Genomic DNA, 21,634 nt, shown 5'->3' on the forward strand with positions numbered 1-21,634 from the left:
TTTTTAGGACGAACCACATTAATTCCGATAGTTTGGAGTTTAATTATGGAAAATTCTTACATTTTGTATAATTACTGGAAATTTTAATTTTGAATCTTCAGATTTTTGTAATTACTTAATGGAAATAAGTGTAAATATGATAAGCTAGGTGTATGTTTATGTGATTACGTGTCTGAAATGGAGGTCATTTTTAATGTTTTATACAGAACAATGGATTGAGTTTGAGTTCTATAGAGAACAATGGACGATACATTTGACGCTTAGAGATAGCTATATACAACAAGCATTTACAGGTAATCTGAAAATAATTTGGTTAAATAATATTGATAGTGTAAAATGATTTTTTATTGTCAAATTTATTATCCACCAAAACCACAGCTAAACAATAGCCTGAAATGTGTAATCTTCGAATGGGGGCACCATAAAATTCCTTATCAAGAACACACAATGTTCCATGTTTTGAGGTGCAGCTCAATGAGAGAAATTTTTAAGTCACGAGACAAGAGGCCTTTTAAGTATGTGTGTACCTTTTGTAATTTTAAGAAAGTTATTTAGCTAGAGAGACTCGGGAGGGATGCATGAGTTGTGAAAAACCCAATATAATAATTATGAAATGAGTGCCGAGAATTATGATGATGTGATCACTTAAAAACTCGGCATCCCGCTGTTTTTGGCTGCAAAAAACCCAAATCAGGGTTGTTGCTTTAATTCCCCCCTATATAGTCGCTCCACCTCTCCCTAATTAATAAAACATCAACACTACTCAATTACTATTTTTATTTGTTTGCCTCCATTGCCATCTCTCATCATGACGACTGCTACTGATGATCATACCCCTGTTACCATGCAACTCCACCATCACACTGACCTGGACGCCTCCCCCTCCCATCTCAACTCCTCTCCCCAAGACCATTTCTCTGATCCTTTTGACATTGCCAATACGAAGAAGGCATCTATCCAGGCTCTTAGACGCTGGAGGGTAAGTCCTCCTTGTATCCAGCTTCAACGTTTTGTTTTGTTGTTGCACTTCTCCATCTACCATGTCCTTTCTATTCTTAATCGTTAAATTTTGACTATACATATTATATGCTAATGAACTCCTTAAAAAATCCTATGTCTTAATTAACCTTTTGTTGTCATGAGTACCTTCTGTCAGTTGATGACTTCTCATATTTGAACCAATGAATCATGCTTCCTTTTTCCCTATGTATTCGTTTCTTTTGCTCAGTAATTTGTTCTTTTTTCGTTAGAACTTTTGACTAGTACATTTTCAGGATCGACGCATTAATATCTCATTCTTATTGTCTATAGCGTAAGAAATAATTGATCCGCATGCCCTTTATCTTTCTGATTAACCTTTGATCACCGACAGGAAGCTGCACTTGTGCTTAATGCTTCACGCCGGTTTAGGTATACTTTCGACTTGAGAAAAGCCGAAGAGAAAGAACAAAGAGCAAGGATAATCAGAGCACACGCTCAAGTCATAAGAGTAATGATGAAATTCATTTCTATACTCTTCTTTTGGTTGCGTTAATGAATATCTCACCATTATTGATTTTCTTTTGTAGGCGGCACTGCTTTTTAAACTTGCTGGACAACGAGCTATTGGTATATAATTTGCAAATCCTTTTTCAACTAATTGTTTATCTTGAATATCTACCAAATATTGCGGCTTCCCTTGCATAACACTGGTAAAATAAGTGCTGCTGATAGATCACTGGCATTTGGGATTGAATGTCTAGTATTAAATGGAGAATTTAGATTCCCAGAAAAACATCCATCTCATGCGAAATTATGAACGAAATTTGTTGATTGATTTATTTGTTAAAGTAGTTGCTTTGTTTCTTAACTCATTGCTTGCGGATTCTCTGCCCCCTCTCTCTGTCTCATCCTCTCATCCACTTTCTCTTCTATCGATTGAGATCTTTACTAGTGAATTAATATTTCATCTCATTTTACCTGTTTGGTGCACAGGTGAAGTTAGCGCTGTCATTTTGTCTTATGGTTGTCTGATTTGTCTATCAATAAATCTATCTTATTGGCACATAATTCTATTGTTTGGTGAAGTAAACAAGAAACAAGTGAAAATTTTTCTCTAGTCTATTCGATTGTTTCACACTGTGTCTTTTGGAAGCATATACAAGGTAGCCAAGCTGCCTAAAGCTAATTTAAGGTAGGCAGACAAAGTGCTAGCAGAAGTTTCAAGATCTTGAACATCAAATGAATTTAAGGATATATTTTAGTTTGTAACTGCAAGCCTCTGTCATTAACTGTTGGTAGCTTAGATACTAACTATCCGTATCAGTTGCAACTAACCTTAAACTTGTTGTTTGCTTTGTTTTTGTTATTTGTTCTGTTTGCTAGTGTTGGGTACCGAAGTTGCTCCTCTACCTCTCTGTGGTGACTATGAAATTTCACTTGAACAGCTAACTTCAGTCACTAGGGATCACGATCTTTCTGCATTGCAACAATATGGAGGAGTATGTTAACTTCACTGAGTTTTAGTTATCTTACATAAAACCATGCGATCAGAACAGATTCATCTATATATGCATATTGATATTGATACTGCCATCTTCAGGCCAAAGGTTTATCAGAGAAGTTAAAAACGGATATTGATTCAGGAATTGTTGATGATGATGTTGAATTGTCAAAAAGAAAAAATGTGTTTGGGGCAAATACATATCCCATGAGAAAGGGTCGCAGTTACTTGGTATTAGTTTGTTCTATGTTGTCTTGTTGAATTGATTTCTGTAAGGAGAAGTGAGATATAACTATTATTTTTGTTCTTTGTAGAGGTTCCTTTGGGAGGCTTGGCAAGATCTGACTCTCATCATCTTAATTATAGCTGCTGTAGTATCACTGGCGCTTGGAATACATATAGAGGTGTTTTGCTCTTTATATTGCAAGTTTTAATCATTGCCAAAATAGGTTCATCTATTGATGTTAAAAGCTCTGGGTTGTACTATCTTTTCCCCCCTATCTTTTACGTGTTCAAATATCTGAAAGTTTCAGAGTTGTCACTTGTCAATTTGATGTCTACCAGAGGCGGAGCCAGCCGAACCCGCTTCGACGAAAAATATACTATTCATACATGATAAAAATTATTTTTTATGTGGTTATAGTAGGTGTTGATCCTCCCTTCGACTTAGTTTTTTTTTTAATATTGAACCCCTTGCTTGAAATCCTGGCTCCGCCTAAGATGTCTACGGCAACCAGTAAAGACCTCAATTTAGAAAAAAAAAACAAAGCAGTTTGAACTGTTTAGTTAATTTAAGGATACATTTGTAATTTATAGAAAAAGGATCACCTTTATATGTTGTAGATAAATTAATCAGAAATCTTCTTTCTTCCCTTTTCCCCTTTTGACATGCTATCAGAATTTCTATATTCTTAGCATAAACCTATGTGGCTTCACTTGCTGACAGGCAGCCAATACCGCTTATTCGATCCAAGTTTTTCCTTCTTTTCATGATTTAAGTAGCTTTGTCTTTTACTAAATAACTGTTATGAGCTAGCTTTTTAGATTACGTTTGGCCCACATCCATTTCTTTATCATGTTATCCGCATCAGGCTTATCCCAATTCTTACTTAATCCCGGTGTTGGACCCCCATATTACATTGTCCATGGTCCAGAGGGAGGGCCGGGTGGGGTGGGGTTGAGCCCCACATCGTTTTGTGAGATAAACAGTTGGACTTCTTATATGGTCTTGGACAATCCTCACATTTTGAGAATAAGTTAGGTCCATGTCCATTTCTTTACCGAACAGAAACAAGGATGAATGTAAAATTAAAGATGGTCCTTGATTATTTAGGAAATCAGGAGATGTTGTTAATTCATATTTAATGATGGTTGTTCCTAATAGTTTAATTCATGATTATTTATACAGGGCCTGAAAGAAGGATGGTTTGATGGTGGAAGCATAACTTTTGCTGTACTTCTTGTTATTTTTGTAACAGGTAATTTCTATGGTTCTTGTTTGTCTACTTTTTATCCAAGTGAATGGATTTTATAAGTCATCAAAATTCTACTGCTTATTTTTGTAACAGGTAATTACTTTGGTTCTTCTTTGTCTACTACTTTTAATCCAAGTGAATGGATTTTTAGAATCCATTAAATTCTACAATGGCTTGGATGCTTTCTTTTGTCAATCCCAGGTCACTGAATTTGTATTAACAACTGGAACAAATCGAAGAATATCATTAACATTCAAGAAAACCATGAAACTCTAATAGAATCAGAAAAAAGATATTAACCTCTCATAGTTTCACATAAGTGATAAAAGTCCTGCTGCAGCTTAATTTGCTTTTGTATACTTCCTCCTCTCTCTCTGTATATTCACGTGTTTAGCTTGGTCAAGCCACACCAGATTCATGTTACAGATTTTCTACCATATTTAGAAAATAATATGGTTACTAAAAGTATAGTTTCTTTCTTCTGTTGGCTACCGGTAGCTTTAGTTCTCCACATAACAAGTTGCATTCTTACATGCATTTTCCGTCCTATCAAATAAATTGATTATTCTCTTTCTCTTTTAATGTTCTTCACGAGCTATTCATTTATTTGTTCTAAGTTTAATTATGTTTACTCTTATTCTTTTTATCAATCCAGTCTTCTTCTCTTCTTTCTTAAGTACGAGGTAAATTTTGTGAGTACTGCAATTGAACAATTCATCAGGTGGAATCTTGCTAGTTGATCCTAATATAGCTTTCTATCCGTGGTTCTCCTCAATGCATGTTTTTTTCAATAGATTAACTTGTCTAGCTTTTCAGAGTGGTTTTGCAAGTTCCTATCTTGTATTCTGGATTTGTTTGTATAATTCGGGAATTCCCTATCAATCTTATTTGCTACTGCATCTTTGATATGGTTGATTTTGTTTGGTAAATTTTCATTTAGCAACAAGTGACTACAGACAGTCCTTGAGATTTCAGAACTTAAATGAAGAAAAGCGTAATATCCAAGTAGAGGTAATTGCAGTTTACGACTCATAGATTCGTTAAACTTATACTAATTACGACTCTTACTTATAGATGATTAACTAGCTGCTTGAAAATGATTTCTCAAGGTTATTAGAGCCGGCAGGAGGGAAAAAATTTCAATATACGAAATTGTTGTTGGTGATGTTGTTCCTCTCAAGATAGGCGATCAGGTAGAGGTGGCAGCATATATATATATTTTCTGCCTCTTCTCTAGTCAATTTCTGATCAAAGAGACAAAGTTTTGGTTCTTCCAGGTTCCTGCAGATGGAGTTTTGATCTCTGGTCATTCTCTGGCAATTGATGAGTCTAGCATGACTGGCGAAAGCAAGATTGTAAGCTGGTCAGACTTTCTTGAATAGTATCTATTAGCTCATTGATCAAAATGATCTTAAATGTCATATCATTTTTGAAGGTAAACAAAAATCAGAAGGCACCTTTCTTGATGGCTGGTTGCAAGGTAGCAGATGGTGCTGGAACCATGCTAGTAAGATCATCTTATTTCTTTCTTTTGTTTTCTTTTATTCCGATCTCCCTCATCCCTTTGAGGATTTAGGAGCTAATTTCCGGCAGATGACCCTTTAGACATTTTTCTAGATTTGGCCATAAATTTTATTTCATTATCGCAAATAAAACTCAAATTATTAATTTGCAAACCGATGTTTATCTTACAATTCAGTCCATTATGTCTTGAAATAGAGAACAGTAATTCAAGTAAAATAATAGTTCACAAAAGTTCAACTTTTTTCCAAAGTGAAATTCATGTTCAAGCATGTATAATTACTCATTTCAACTTCAACTTCAACTTGACCTAAATTTTATCCAAACATCCCATAATGTCTTCAAAGACTGTCTCCCGTTCTCTTATTTTCTTTTGGTGTAAACAAGAAGTTCCCTCTTGCTTAGAGGATTGAGTGGAGTTTGTAGAGTTTCATATTTTGTAGAGTCTTGATCTTTTGGTATGACATTTGTATACGGTTGTTTTGGTGATGTTTATGAATGAATGTCTTCAAAGAATGTCTCCCGTTCTATATTGAAAACAAAGTTACCCTCATTGCTATCTCCTTGAACATATATTTTTATTTAGGTAACTGGTGTAGGAATCAATACTGAATGGGGATTGTTGATGGCGAGTATATCAGATGATACTGGTGAAGAAACTCCTTTGCAGGTTATAATTAGAATTTGCTGTCCATCTCTATCAATTTCTCTACTTGTTATATCCATTCTGTGTTTAGCTTTTCAATGACATCATGGCAGGTGCGCTTGAATGGGGTTGCCACCTTTATTGGCATTGTTGGCCTTGCTGTTGCTCTCTTTGTGCTCATTGTTCTTTTAAGCAGGTAAAGACATTGCATCCTTCCAAGGCCTTTCTGTACAGTTTGCACGCTAAGTATTGCATATGACTTCAAATATTACGTCCCCCAGGTTCTTCACGGGAAATAGCAAAAATCTAGATGGGACTACCCAGTTTGTCCGTGGACAGACCAGTGTCAGTAAAACCATGGATGGAGTTGTACATATTATCACTGCAGCTGTAAGTTCTTGCTGATCACTGTTTTTAGTTTTATCTTACATGCTTTACCCTTTAGTCTCTGACTTGGTCATGCACTAGATATATATATATATATATATATATATATATGTATATAGATATATATATATGTATATAGATATATATATATGTATATTAAGGATTCCAGTGGACATCAATGGAGTAACAAATTTTAGTTCCACTATCTAAGAATTGAAAAAGCCCTTTTCTTTTGATTTCCACTTCTCTTAGGTACTGTAGTTCAGAACGCTATTTGTAATGTCATTCTTCATCATATGGATCGCCCTTACGCAGTCAATGAAATCATACTAATGCTAGGACTTGTCACAAGCGAATTCGGCAATCCATAGATACATTGGATTGAACAGACAGTGCACTACAGAAAGCATTTTTTTTTTTTAAATCTAGTTTTCAAGAAAAGAACATAGTTTTACTACCTATCAATGAATGTAGAAGTGGAGTCTTGTCATATATTAATCAACCAATTGCACACCTGAATCCTAAACTATGTGGGATCGCCCGATCGAGGTGTATGCATATTATTAGAAGTTAACATAGTATATTATTTGTATTATTATCTTTGTTATAGATGTTCTATTGTATCTTCTGTCTTTTCTCAATGAGGCCCGTAGATTGTAAGTTCTGAGATTTTCAAGTAAACTTGCCTTCATAGACATGCATTGCTCAAAAACAAAGAGAAAGGAAGAGCCATGTTCCTAAATAGTGTCCATCCAATGGTCACCTTTTTGGGACAATATCCTTTAGTACTCCAAATTGTTTCATGGTCAAAACATAAGTGTCGATAAAAGATTTAAGAGACGGTAAAAAATGCTCCAAAATGGATTCAACAATATGTTAGAAGTACCCATATCTTTTAATACTTTGATCTGGTTTGGTCTCCAATAATGAATGGTTGTATCTTTTGTACAAAACTATTTGTCCAAGTTTGTTGTTCATGGAAGACATTAAGTGTCTGACAGAATTCAGAACCTACAAATTCGAATGTTGTCTATATAATGCAATAAGTTCTTTTCAGGTCACAATTGTGGTTGTAGCTGTCCCTGAAGGTCTTCCTTTAGCTGTTACACTGACGTAAGTATCAAATGGTTGCCTCTTACCCAACACTATCGACTTATTTTCCTGTGCCTTACAATTCTCTTAAATCATTTCCTGCTCTAAATGTTGTGACAGTTTAGCCTACTCAATGAAGAAAATGATGGCTGACAAGGCTTTGGTACATATCTCTTTCCTACTTTGCTATATCTGTTTGATTATTTAGTTAAATATATAAGAATGTTGATTTTACGGTAATCATGCTTGAAATAATTTCTTTATTTAATTTGCAGGTGCGCAGACTTTCAGCTTGTGAAACTATGGGCTCTGCTACAACTATCTGCAGTGATAAAACTGGAACACTGACTCTAAATCAGGTTACATTGAAGTTTCATGCTTTTTATCTTCAGACTGACACCTTCAGTTACATTTCTACTCTAATTCACAGATTTTATGATAACTTATATGCTTGTGTTTGTGCAGATGACAGTCGTAGAAGCCTATATTGGGGAAACGAAGCTCAATTCACCTGAAGATGGTTCACAGTTGCATTCAGCTGTTTCTTCTCTTCTGAATGAGGGCATTACTCAGAATACATCTGGCAGTGTCTTTACTTCTAAGGTATGTCTGTTTCCTTGTCTCTCCCTAAATAATCTCTGAATCTCTCTCATACACGTGCTGTGTATTTTGATGGCTTTAGGGTGGCAGACATTAATGGAAAAGTTTGATATGAGAATTCTTAATAGTCTGCTTAGATGACATTTACTCAAAATGCTCTTGAAATATTAGTCCCCACAGATCGACTCTTCAAAGAAGAAAACTCTTATTATACATTTGCAGTAATATTTGAATCAATTGTTTGCACCTCTTCATCTTTCCCACCTTCATCATGACCAATACTTCAAATTTAATTTGTTGCCTAATCTGCAGAAATTAATTTCTTGTCTTTGCCATGCATGCCGTGGTTCTTTCTATTTTTGACTCAGTTTCCCCTCTCCGTAGGATGGCAAGGGAATAGAGGTTTCAGGATCTCCCACTGAAAAAGCCATTCTTTCATGGGGCGTCAAGGTAGTATGAACAACTATCTTTCCATCTACTTCTGTAAATCAACAAAATCCTGCTTATTCAACTAATGCACAATTTATTCAGATTGGAATGAAGTTCGATGTTGTCAGATCAGAATCCATAATTCTTCATGTCTCTCCTTTTAATTCTACAAAGAAGAGAGGAGGTGTTGCAGTTAGACAGCGGGTAATCAACTTATCTGATATTCAAGCACTTGCAGCTTCATAATTCTGTTCGCTTTAATAAGGTTTATTTAATTAAAATTGGGCATGACTTATAACCATTTAGAGGGATTTATTGCCCCACATAATCAGTTCAATGAGAGAACTTAGCTTTTTGGTGATATTTCTTTTCCCATAACAAGCTAATTTGAAACCTACCTTGTGAGGCTTCAAGTATTATGTTAAAATTAAGAATCAAGGTTGTAGTCTGGAAACCGCAACAAGTTATCTCTTTGCAAGATGTCATTGGCTAAGTTAATCTACTTGTGTTTCAAATCAAAGATCGTGTCAAAAGGTCCTCAGGCTTTAAGAACAAGAAGATTCCTGTAAATGATATGTATAATATGCCCCAGTGCTAGTGATTCTTTCGGACTAACCTAGGGTCCGCTGTAGCATTCATCTCACCTGATTCTGATTGTATGATTATCCTGTGATAAATAAGAATGGAGTTAGTTGTTGCATATGACATTCAGGTACATAAGCACTCATCAAAATAAGGGCCTCCTAAGATGCGAGCTAGCAGATGTGCTGTGTCCTCTTTAGATGTTCAACTCATTCTTTCTTGTTTTCATTATGGCTCACATGATAGTTTCTTCTGCTGATGCACATTGTTTATTTCCTCCAACATATACATATGGGTGGATGAACTATTTAAATTATCTGCACTTATGAGGTTATAGTTGTATATTTAACAGTTTTTCTTTCTTATTTTGCAGAGTGGCTCTCAAGTTCATATACACTGGAAGGGTGCAGCTGAAATTATACTGGAATCATGTACCGGATACCTTGACTCAAATGGCTGCTTGCAATCCTTTGAAAGGGAGAAGGTTAGAAGAAGTTACGAATAGTTTCTAAGAGAGAACATTCTGATAAAATAGAGTCCTGTGTACACTTATGTTGACTTTATATTGCCCAGCATCTGGGCACTACAGCATAAGCAAAATTAGAAATCACAAAAGCACACTTCATTGCAGGCTTCATCCTTTCATCTCTTTTTAGTAATTATGGTGGCTGCAGGATTTTTTGAAAGAAGCTATTGGAGAGATGGCAGCAAAAAGTTTGAGGTGTGTTGCGATTGCATACCAAACTTGTAACATAGATGAGGTTCCAACTGATGAAGAAGGACTGGCACAATGGGTTCTACCTGAAGATGGCCTTATTTTGCTTGCAATACTTGGTATAAAGGTACATGTTCTGTAAGGTCGTGTGGTTGGGATGTATATAGTTTCTTGAATATTGTTCAACTCATTCTTCTCTCATCTTGAGTTTTCCTACTATAATTTATGACAAATGTGATACCATATCCTCAGATTACTTTGCTAATCTTACGTCTGCAGCACATGTACTCCCCCCATCCTACTTTTCTTTGAAGTTTGACCTGGCTCGACTATGTTGGGGTTTGAGAGAAAATGGTTTGAATTTAGTTATTCTGTTGGATACATATGTGTTAACAATAATTGGAAGTTATCATAAGATTAAATGATGTCGCATTCTATTTAAAGTAGAACTTCAGTCATTTTATATAGTAATATATTATAAAAGTATTATATATTAAATTGACTTTTAATCTTCACAGACAGCTAAACTAAAAAATGATCAAACAAAATGAGATAGATTGAGTATATGACGTCAAAATTAGGTGAATTTTCTCATCTTCCTAAGTTTTGGTGGGTAGCGTTACTGGGTACCTGTATCGGTGGGAAATAGCAGGTATCCCGTGAATTAGTCGAGGTGTGCTGTGGTTGTCTAAGACGTAACCTTATAAAGAAGAAATTATACGACACAGTACATATTTGTGTGCAGTATTTAACTCTTGATGAGTTGTATTGCAAGTTCTCATTTATCTTTCTTTGCCTTTCTACCTAGGATCCTTGTCGGCCAGGTGTCAAAGATGCAGTGAGACAGTGCAGCGATTCTGGTGTTAAGGTAATCTTTTTGTTTGGCTGCAGATGGATGTAATAATAGCCAACAAGGTGATATGATCAACTATATAATCATATCTAACTTCGTCAGGAACAAGACTTTTACTTTTGTCCATGGTGATATCGTTTAATTAATTGAACTTATTTGAGCCGAGGGACTGCCGGAAACAGCCTCTCTACCTCTGAGGTGGAGGTAAGGTATGTGTTCACTCTACCCTCCCCAGGCCCCATTTTGTGGGCTTATACTGGGTATGTTTTTTTTGTAATGCAACCAACTTTCAATCATAATGAACCAGTTAATTCTATCTTTTCGATGTTTATTCTATCAAAATCTATCTTCCTCATTACAGGGAATTTATTGGGAAATTGGGTAGTTCTTGAACGGTTTTAAATATTTCAATTATTAGCCCTTTTCAGGATGCATATAGTTCAGTATTTGTGATGGTTATGTGTGCACATTATACACATGATTATAACTTACAATTTGAGGATATCTGGTATGCCTTTTAGTTTAAGCATTTGTTTTGATAAACGAAAACTTTATTCTTGAGAACCTTTAGGTGCGCATGGTAACTGGAGATAATATTCAAACAGCTAGAGCAATTGCCTTGGAGTGTGGCATTTTAACTTCAAACACTGAAGACACAGAATTTGAAGTTATTGAGGGAAAGACCTTCCGTGAGTTGTCTGAAAAGGAGCAAGAACAAGTTGCAAAAAGAATGTCGGTATGTTATCCATGAAGAGATAATAACTGATTTATATATTTAATCTACTTGTATCTCCTGTTATATGTTGGCACGTCTTGTTAAAAGTAGAAAGCTGGTTTTAGGTTATGGGAAGGTCATCACCAAGTGACAAGCTTTTGCTTGTGCAAACTCTGCGTAAAATAGGGGAAGTCGTTGCTGTTACTGGAGATGGAACTAATGATGCTCCTGCACTGCATGAGGTTTGATGACTTTCTTATCGCTTTCTGTTTATTCAATTGTTTAGTTTTCGTACGATTTTTGTGTCTTCACTTGCTGATCCTTGTACTGAAACAAACTTTAAGAAGAAGTGCTTTGATCCTATGCCACTTGAGAAATAGACGATTGGTATTTGATTGTTCACTATAAATTAAAAGAAGAAGATAAACATGATGCAGCAAGCTCTACAAGAGGCAAGCTTAAGGAAACGTTAATAGTAAATGAAGGTCAGGATTTCAACATAACCTCATTTTAAGTTGGACTTGTGGAACCTCATTCAAAAACTTAGCCCCTGGCATAGCTTCCAATCTCAACTTTATGCTAGGCTCTCCTTAGACCTAACATCACTTTCCAACAAGCTTTCTATACTTATTATCATGTACATAAGATATGGTACTATTCCTTAGCCTCCTTTGGAACACAAAAACATTATTTTTAGTCTTCATTATCGTACTTTAATCATTTCGAACCTTCATCCCTTTGCTCACTGTATTTCCAAACATTCCTGGTACGTTGAATTACTTGACTTTCCTTGGGTGGTCTGCATATTCCAGTTTTGGGGTGATTTTTGAGATTCTTAAGCCAAATCTACTGGGTTCAAAGGTCTAAAGTTATGGGGTCTTACATATCTCCAGTGAGACCACTTTGCTATCTGCTTCGGAATCTACTATCCTCAAATATTATTGATTGCCTGGATAAGTAATGTACCATGACTTTATGCTCAAGGTTTAAGAATATTGCCAATGGTCAATTACTGTATTTAGTTTGGAATAGCAGCTTTGGGTGCCTAATTACATCATTCTTTTTGAATGCCTTATTTGCTGTAGTTTAAGCTCATGTTGTATTTGTATTTGTCTAGTGATTTTTCTGTGTTTAATTAATTTCATGGTGTTTCAATATTTAGGCTGATATAGGCCTTTCCATGGGCATTCAAGGAACAGAAGTTGCAAAGGAAAGCTCTGACATCATTATTTTGGATGACAATTTTGCTTCAGTAGTGAAAGTGAGTTGGAAAATATCTTTTGGTGTTTGATGAAAATGTTAGTTGCTTATAGAAATTATTTTCTGTGATTATATTCTCAACTATGTACGATGTCAGAAATGCTTACTGTCTTTGCACCATTAAAATACCGCACGCTTTCCATAAACTTCAGTATTCTGGTGAGAACATCAAAGGTCAAAAGCTCAGAGATATGTACTTATTTCCTTTTTTTTTTTTTTAATTTTAACATCAGGAATTCATCCTTAGCACCAAACTTCCGCACCACTTTTACCTCCATAAACTAACTCTACTCCCATCCCCAAGTTTCAAAGCAATATTATCGAAAGAAGCATCCCACTCTTTCATTATAATATTCCTTCACACACCACTCCCAAAAGGCATTGTGATCACGTTTGTTCTCCATTTCGCCATATTTATCCTCAATCACCCCTCTCTATAAAGATTCTCCCTCCATCCCAAATCTCCACAACCATTTACTCACAAAAGCGTTGTTAACAATCTTCAAGTCCTTGACCCCATGGCCTCCCCACCGTTTAGGAGATGTCATGGTCTCCCATCGAACTAAGTGAAACTTCTTTTTCCCATCCGCTGCAACCCAAAGGATATTTCTTTGATAACTTCTTTTTATTATGATCTTGAAAGGTAATTTTGCTGAATTTATGAAGGTGACTTGGACTAATGGTATAATTTCTAAACCACTTATTCTGAGATCATAAATTATTATTCATCAACCATGTAGATGTTTCCAGTGTTATCAAAGGCGCTTTTAAGCCATGAAGCAAGGCTCAAAACATGTTGAACGCTTCAACTCGCTTTATGCGTGCGTCATTGTCGTCATCAAGTTTCTTAGGCATACTTTTTCTTGCTTAATGAGTCTCTTCTAAACAGGCGACTCTAAAAATTGATATTTCACTTTATCGTAATTGTTTTTCGATTTCCTTTTTCATATATTTGTCATTCATGCTTATAAAATTAGTATTGAACTAAACGTAGATACTTGCACTTTTTTCTCCATTTGCGTCTTTTTTCATTGAAGCTCGCCCAACAAACCTTAGATGTTGAGCAATTTTAAACTGCAGGTATTAGAATATAGTCTGAACTTTCAATTAGAATATAGCTTGTCAAATTTTGAAAGTCAACATGAAAATCGAAGTTCTGCAGATATTTTGTTAGATGATGTAGTGACAAAGAGGGGGCGCAACGGTAAAAAAGAAGAGTCAGAATATGAGAAACAAGCAGTGCATTCTTTTGCCTTTGTATCGTCAAATTTCCTTGTTATTATTCTTCTTTGACTTGAAACCAATCCTTTGAGCCATGCTTATCTTTGACAACTTGGAGAAAGCAGCCAAACACTGAGGAAGCAGATGATGTGTCTTTTTAATCCATGTCTGTGTTGTATAAGTTGGTTTTATTTTATCGGTGGCTTAGCGTGATAGCATAGATGAAAAGTCATGGTCCTTGACTTAATGTATCTCAATGTAGGTCGTACGCTGGGGCCGTTCTGTTTATGCAAATATTCAGAAATTCATTCAATTCCAGCTCACTGTTAATGTCGCAGCTCTTGTAATCAATGTTGTGGCAGCAGTTTCTTCTGGTGATGTTCCTCTAAACACAGTGCAGGTCCTCTCTTCTCTCTCTCTCTTCTGACCCCCAGATGCAGGAATGCATATATAAATAGTAATTTAATAGGTATAAATATGTATATGTATATGTGTGTTGTGTTTATCATTAAGTGGGTAATGAGGACTTGCGTATTGTAGACTGCGGAATATCTTCTTGTTTTGCATTTTAGCCAGACCCACAACTTGTGGTATGTTGTCATTTTGCTCAAGGATACCTTTTTTGCAGCTTCTTTGGGTCAATCTCATTATGGATACTCTAGGAGCACTAGCTTTGGCTACCGAACCACCAACTGACCATCTTATGCATAGACCTCCCGTTGGTCGAAGGTGAGCAACTCTTCAAAATGGCAATTTACCATGCAATCTCCTTGTATTTGATGATACTTTTTATGATTTCTAGTTGTCAAATGAATTATGCCACAGAGCCTGCTAGATTGAGTTTTAAAATGGTGCGTGATCAGTACATCTATTATAATTTCTGGGAATGTAAGATTGAAGCGTTCTATATTATATGTGAAGACATTGCTTTTCAAAATCTTTCAGATCAAGATGTAAATTTTACTAATTTCTTTTGTTAGCTTCTGTGTCGTTTATTTAATCTCAGAACTCCTCACTTGCAGGAACAAAAATTCTATTTAATCTCAGAACTCCTCACTTGCAGGAAAAAAAATTCATCATTGGACATATATTCTTTATCTAAAATAAATTGGCTTGCACCTTCTGTATGTTCCCTAATATTTCATGCATGGTTTTTCTAGTTCACAGAAAGATCAGACACAACATTGTTTTGCTTATTTTATTGTGTCTCAAGAATTCTCTCTCTCTTTTTACATGCTCTAACACTATCACTTGTGAAACTTAGGGAACCTCTGGTAACAAATATCATGTGGAGGAACTTGTTAATTCAGGTCTGTGGTCTTTACTGATGTAGTATAAGACATTGTTGTTTTGTTTTATCTTGCTATTTTCGCCTTAAAACAGAAATTTTAATGTCATGCTATTTTTTAAAACAAATTCATTTTTTTTCTTCTCTGCAGGCTCTCTACCAAATTGGAATCCTTCTTGTTCTTAATTTCCAGGGCAAGAGTATTCTCCACTTAGAGCATGATGACCCAAAACATGCTAAAATGGTGAAGAATACCTTAATTTTCAACGCATTTGTTTTCTGCCAAGTAAGTTTTTTCATCTTAGTGCAAAGGAGAAAACAAGTGTATATTATCTGATGAAAAAGGGAATGTCTGTATGCCATGTATTTCGTTATGTAGTTATTCTCTCTATCGATGATCTTCTTTCTTCACTAAACTTATTCAAGGCTGGTTTACACATCAAGCCTCAGACATCTAACTAGTTCAAATTCAAATACAGATATTCAATGAGGTTAACGCTCGAAAGCCAGATGAAATTAATGTCTTTACTGGCGTGACCAAAAACCCCCTCTTCTCTGGTGTTATAGGAACTACTTTCGTACTTCAGGTGAGAAATAATCTTTCAACATGGATGAATTTCTTATTATAATTCTTTCATTTTTCGTCACTAACTATCACATACCACTCCAATATAACAGATCATTATCATTCAGTTCCTTGGAAATTTTACAAAGACAGTTAGACTCAGTTGGCAATTATGGATGGTTTCACTTGTTATTGGTATTATCAGGTATCGTACAAGAGAGATTTTGTTGGGTTTGACTAGCTAGCTATTGATTACCTCATCCGCATCTCAACATCTTTGTTTATTGTCGTCACAGCTGGCCTCTTGCTGCTGCGGGAAAATTCATCCCAGTTCCAAAGACACCCGTGGCTATCAAGTTATATCAGCGATGCATTGCAGCTCGTAAAGCATAAACAAATTGCTTTCATGCAGCTGTTGCTTGCCGTGCATCTACCGTTCTACTTTGCTGTTTATTGGAAGGGAAAAAAAAAATGAAGATGACATTAGAAAGCAATCTTAGGGTATGTATACTGCCCACTAGGTTTCTAGAATTGTTACATAACATAGGAGTTTAGCATTTAGAAGTGCTGAATAGGAAGAAAAGAGAACCCCAAAAAGAAAGAAACCTCATAGTATGTTGCACGATAAGTATGCGTATATTTCTTTTTACACAACAATAAATAGTAAGTATAAATCTTGTTTTATAGTAATTTGTGTGTGTCATTAGAAAGCAACCAGAAAAGTGCGTTGCTTATAGTACATGATAAAATATCTATATTTTGTTTTGTTTTGCCGAATTAACCGGAGTTAAGTAGCAAGTCTAAATTATAGTAATTTGCATGATGCATATCTATAAGTATGGAAATTTGTGGTAAACATTTTCACCGAACAGATAGGTGTATTAATTTTGGTGTGGCAGTTGTGTTTGCATTCACAAATGCCAACAGGAAGAGCATAATTAACACTAGTGCCAACGTGTGTCGCCAGTCGTGCCTAGAACCTCCTACTATTTATACTACTATTTCAGTGCACGAAATTTGATAATTCTCCTCAGAACCATGTGTAAATTAATAACCGGTGTGTTGTGCTATTGGTTTCGTCTTTTCTTTTATTTTGTTTCAACACAACAGTATGCGTCTATGTGAAATAAGTGGAATCGAATATACGAATTTGAGGCAAACAATTTGGAAATCGAATCTATGAAGTTAATGCAAACAATTTGGAAATCGAGTATATCTATTCGTGTCAAAAGATTTTTATAGAAAGGCGTATGATTTGTGATTCAAATGAAAATGAAGGGTTTGTTTGACAAATTTGAAATAGGGGGGTAGTCTGAGTGCTTCGTCTATGCTCCTCTCAACAATAACAAAAAGTGGACAGCGGCATTAATGAAACACAAAAATGTTTCCATTCAAATCACACTATATTCGTGATAATACCGTATGTCCAAATCCAACAAATGATAAAAACTTGAACACAATTTGTTTTGGGGTTGAAGGGAGGAGGGGACTTGGATCTCTTCCACCAAGACATACATCTCTCTACAAAAGAACCCCAGCAAGGACTATCTAAATATTCATCACTACAAATTATAGAAACAAACTCGTGTCTTCTGTAAACAAAAAGTTGAAAGGAACTGCAGGACTAGAGAGAGCTCATCCCATCTTAAAAATTGAAAGAACTGCAGGACTATATTGTTGGTTCATTGACCTTTTGTCTTCACAACGAGCTAATTAACAGAAGCACGAATAGGCAAAGTGATTCTTTTTTGAGACGTAATGAGATATGTAGTCTGTTGAAGAAGCAGAGGAACCAGAAATATCAGCAGGAACTAGTATTTGAGTCTTTCCAGACGCTATTCTCTTGCCAGCCACATTGGCATAAAACAGACCTGAGATGGCTGGTACAAATACATCACTCCGTGAACACAGGTAAAAGTCGATAACTTTCTCCAGTTCAGAATTCTCATTGTCAAGAAATTTTGCCTTTTTGTCGATGGGCATTATGCTTTCCTGCAATTGCATTTCGGAGTGTCAAAAACTAAAACTAAACACATACACAGAAATATATCTGGACATTCTCTCCCTATTGAACAGTGAAACATGAAGGGGTAAGAATGAATGACGCAAGAAATTATACCTTAGTGTATGTTCTAGGAAAGAGATCCTTCAATGCATCAAGGCTGCTATCCCACCTGGGTTGAGTAAGATATATAGTTGTATCTTTGTTGAAACCAATTTTTCTCAGAAACATGGCTATCTCCTGTGGACCATAGCAACTCTTGGATTTAGAATCACTGTTTCCTTGGCACCCCTTTTTCTCCAGTATATCAACCCTCAGATCCACCGCGATAAACTGCCCGTTTGACTTCCTACTCAGAGTTCTTAAGCGCTCCACCATAGACTCAACTACTCCATTAACTTCAGGTTGAAGCTCTAGAGTTCCAAACATCCCCAAACATGCAATTGAATCTATGTTGCTATTCTCTTTTGTCTTTTTCATGTTTACAGATGGAAAATATGTGGCCAACCTAACGTTCCCCTTTGATCTGAAAACTGGCTCGATGTTATCAGCAATATGTTCTTCAGTAACCCTGCTAGGAACCTTAACAACTGCTAGATTCCTTTGAGAGACTTTAGATGGCAGAGATTTTTCTACTTTTACCACCCCATCAAGGTTTTTCACAAACTGCTCAACATCATAAACATCTTCAAATTTCCTGAAAAGACAGCAACATTTTGAGCTTATATTAAAATGGGGTGCACCTGGATAATGTCAATACTAACACGGCAGCAATTTTAATAGCCTCCCCTACTTTTAATTTAGTACATTAAAGTTCTTTGCAGTTAGAACACACAACATGAATCTGTATAAACTCAAAAACTTCTGTTTTAAACAAGCAGCAAAACCCCACTAGAATAACAAGCTGACCATTTTTAAAAAAATCAAACCTTTTATCAGCAGGGTCACTTCCTCTTATGTCCGGGAGTACAAGAGTTGCTCGCAAATATCTTGCTATTACCACCGCATCAGCAATCTGCAAATTGACACAGGCAAGAGCATACAAAAGTAAATTAGTATGGATTTTTAAACTCTGAAAATGGCGTAGATTGGAGGCACCAATTTATGCTTGTATACAATACTAGAAGATATATACGTACCTGAGAGACGTGATATTCAGGACCATTAGTGAGGGAGAAGGTAACATATCCTTGCGACTCGTCAGCTTCCTCTGTTACAACAAACATATACAATTAACAAGAGATGAAGAAACATAAGCAGGTAAGTAGTACATTAAAGAGCGAACGGTAATAGATCTCTCACCGAGACTTGGTTTAGTCCAACAGGAGTTAAGGGATTCAGCATCTTGTTTCCAAGGGCCACCTCCATTGCTAACTAGACTTTGCTTTCTAGTACCATGAATTGATGCTTCAGAATCCTCCACCTTAAAAGCAAACCACAATTGATCAAATATAAATTCTTTGGTAAAGTGAAACAAGGAAGATAATGAGATATTGCATCAATCAATCCCTCTTAATTATGAATTGCTACATTAGTAGTAGTACGTAATTTTAGTAGATCTATAAATAGAAAGAGAAGATGTGGAGGCAGAGAGAGAATTGTTGGGATAGATCTGTCGAGTAGTAGTAGTAATAAAGTTTGGGTTCATAAAGCAACAGAAGAGAGGAGGAGAGGAAGAGCAACGGAGAAAGTGTGTATGTTACAGTATGTAGAAACGAAACGGAAGCAAGTAAAGCAGCACAATGAGATGCAGATGGAATATTAAGGCGATAATGATGATGAAGAAGAAGAAGAAGAAGAAGAAGAAGAAGAGGAAGGGGGGGATTACAGAAAGAGAATCAAAGTGATCCCGTTTGATCATGTCCCCAAGCATGACGAACATAGTGATAGTAAGGACTCCAGCCAACACTTGCCTCGGATCGACAGCCATACTCACGCTACTAACTAACTATGGCTGCTTCTGCTGGACGGACTTACTCCCTGAGCAATGAGAGAGACCAAACTGCTACTCTTACTACAAATAATAAATGATGCCTGCCTGCCTGCCTTCCTGCCTTGTACACTATTTATTTGTAAAGTGAAATTGCTTGGAAATTGGAACAAACTGCAAGTCTGCACCCCCCGCACTCTTAGTTAGGTAGCTGGTCACTCCAACAATCTTACATTACTACAATTAGGGCGGGTATACTGAATAAATATTATCTGGAGATTATACTTTTATTTATTTTCACCAATAAAAAACAGAATTTTGAAACTATATATTCCTATCCTATTTAATTAATCAAACAGTAAAATTTAATTCTAAAATAGGCACGTTAAAGATGAGTTGGGTAGGGGAGCAGTGTTTTTAAGTGTTGGAGTAAGTTAAAAGTGTGTCGGAGAGAGAGAGAGAGAGAGAGAAAGAGAAGGGCCACACTCACCGACACTTCTCCTTTCCTTTTATTCACTTTGCACCTAATTTTGTTTACCAATCAATAATATATTGGATAAACATTTTTACATCAACACCCTTTCACAATAAAATACCCCTCGTCGGTGGACCGATAACTTATAACCTTATGAAACTTCTATCCTGTATTCGATTCTAGTAGTAATTAGCTTAAACTTGTTCTTTACGAAAAGCTTATAAATATACTAGTACTAAATAAAAACTAATTGGATGTATGATTGTCCATGGAGAGACTAGAGGGTAGGTGAAGGTATATGAGTGAATCACAAGGGAAAGAAGAAAAGTTGTCGGCACCTCACACTCTCGTGACTTTACCTGACTCAACTTGCCACGTGCCTTTCATCCCTTTCTCCATCTCCAGTTTTATTTTATTTTTTTTCCATCTATCTGTTTAGTTGAAACACGACAAATGAAGAATGAAAAAACAATAATGAAGGGAAGTATGGTTTCTTTCTGGATCTAATAATTGACTTTAATCTATCATCTTTTCATCAATTATTGGTTTGATTCACTTCATTCTTACTTCTCAACGCTCTTTTTTTTTTTTGTACTTCTAACTTTCCCTTCCTACCTTTATTTGAAATCTTTTTACCTTCGACTAGTAAAAATGGTCTTAGATTTTTATATTTTTACCCCTTGGAATAATATTCGGGAGTATCGATAATATCTATCATAAGAGACTTCACTGAAGCTGATGGATGACTTCCAACATTGATTATTAAAGCACAAGTAAAATAGATCAGCCAATAAAAAGAGAGTCAAGCAATTTGGCTACTTTTTTCTGGTATTAATTAATTACTAATATAAGAAATTAAGGAGGCGTGGATTGTGGCGTAATTAAAGGCAAGTGAGCAAAGTAAATTGACATTAATGACGACGATCTGCTGGTTGCTCTCTCAATTCTTTTCTTTATTCAAACCAATATTAAATAATCTCCTCCGGTTACTATTAACTGTTTCCTAACTATAATATAAACTATATTTCAGTTATTATACGTAAATGATCTTCCTTTTAATACCATTTTTCATCCAACTCTTCCATGGCAACTTTGCATTTACGACTGGATTCTCCTACTATTGAAAAGAAGACCTTAGGATTGTTGTAACATGGTTAGCATCTTCAATTATTTCAACCACTCTTCTTTCTTTTCTTTTAACAAAAACATTTTGGTGGGTTTGTAATCAGGAAAAAAATGTATACAGTAGTATATTTTCTGTAAATTCACAAGTGATCATGATGTCATTTGACGTTTTTTGTCTGAATGACCAACCTCGTTAATGATTTGGTGGTTTGTCCTTGATTTAGTAGTATTGGGTATCGTTCACGAACACGCAAATACTATTAATAATGAA

The 21,634-nt window shown here is 35.7% G+C and overlaps 2 protein-coding genes across 2 annotated transcripts; one reads left to right on the forward strand and one right to left on the reverse strand.

Annotated features, from left to right (window-relative positions):
* The first annotated feature begins 553 nt into the window (after positions 1-553).
* LOC107861599 (calcium-transporting ATPase 9, plasma membrane-type) lies at positions 554-16,605 on the forward strand. The gene is made up of 33 exons (XM_016706890.2): positions 554-979; positions 1,373-1,489; positions 1,569-1,608; positions 2,365-2,480; positions 2,582-2,713; positions 2,797-2,886; positions 3,891-3,960; positions 4,898-4,968; positions 5,067-5,150; positions 5,235-5,312; positions 5,393-5,464; positions 6,065-6,148; positions 6,238-6,320; positions 6,406-6,514; positions 7,569-7,624; positions 7,724-7,766; positions 7,879-7,962; positions 8,069-8,206; positions 8,588-8,653; positions 8,735-8,836; positions 9,588-9,698; positions 9,889-10,056; positions 10,738-10,797; positions 11,354-11,518; positions 11,623-11,739; positions 12,660-12,758; positions 14,241-14,378; positions 14,607-14,707; positions 15,243-15,288; positions 15,418-15,552; positions 15,746-15,853; positions 15,945-16,036; positions 16,128-16,605. The coding sequence occupies exons 1-33, from the start codon at positions 809-811 to the stop codon at positions 16,222-16,224; spliced, it is 3,243 nt and encodes a 1,080-aa protein (XP_016562376.2). The 5' UTR covers positions 554-808; the 3' UTR covers positions 16,225-16,605.
* Positions 16,606-17,196: 591 nt separating this feature from the next.
* Positions 17,197-20,897, reverse strand: LOC107861600 (protein MANNAN SYNTHESIS-RELATED 1). The gene is made up of 6 exons (XM_016706891.2): positions 19,662-20,897; positions 19,136-19,256; positions 18,973-19,043; positions 18,763-18,848; positions 17,951-18,530; positions 17,197-17,823 (listed from the first exon to the last, which is right to left on the reverse strand). Exons 1-6 carry the CDS (start codon positions 19,761-19,763, stop codon positions 17,545-17,547), a joined length of 1,239 nt encoding a protein of 412 aa, XP_016562377.2. The 5' UTR covers positions 19,764-20,897; the 3' UTR covers positions 17,197-17,544.
* Between the last annotated feature and the right edge of the window lie 737 nt (positions 20,898-21,634).

The sequence above is a fragment of the Capsicum annuum genome, chromosome 3 (assembly GCF_002878395.1).
Source record: "Capsicum annuum cultivar UCD-10X-F1 chromosome 3, UCD10Xv1.1, whole genome shotgun sequence".
NCBI lineage: Eukaryota > Viridiplantae > Streptophyta > Magnoliopsida > Solanales > Solanaceae > Capsicum > Capsicum annuum.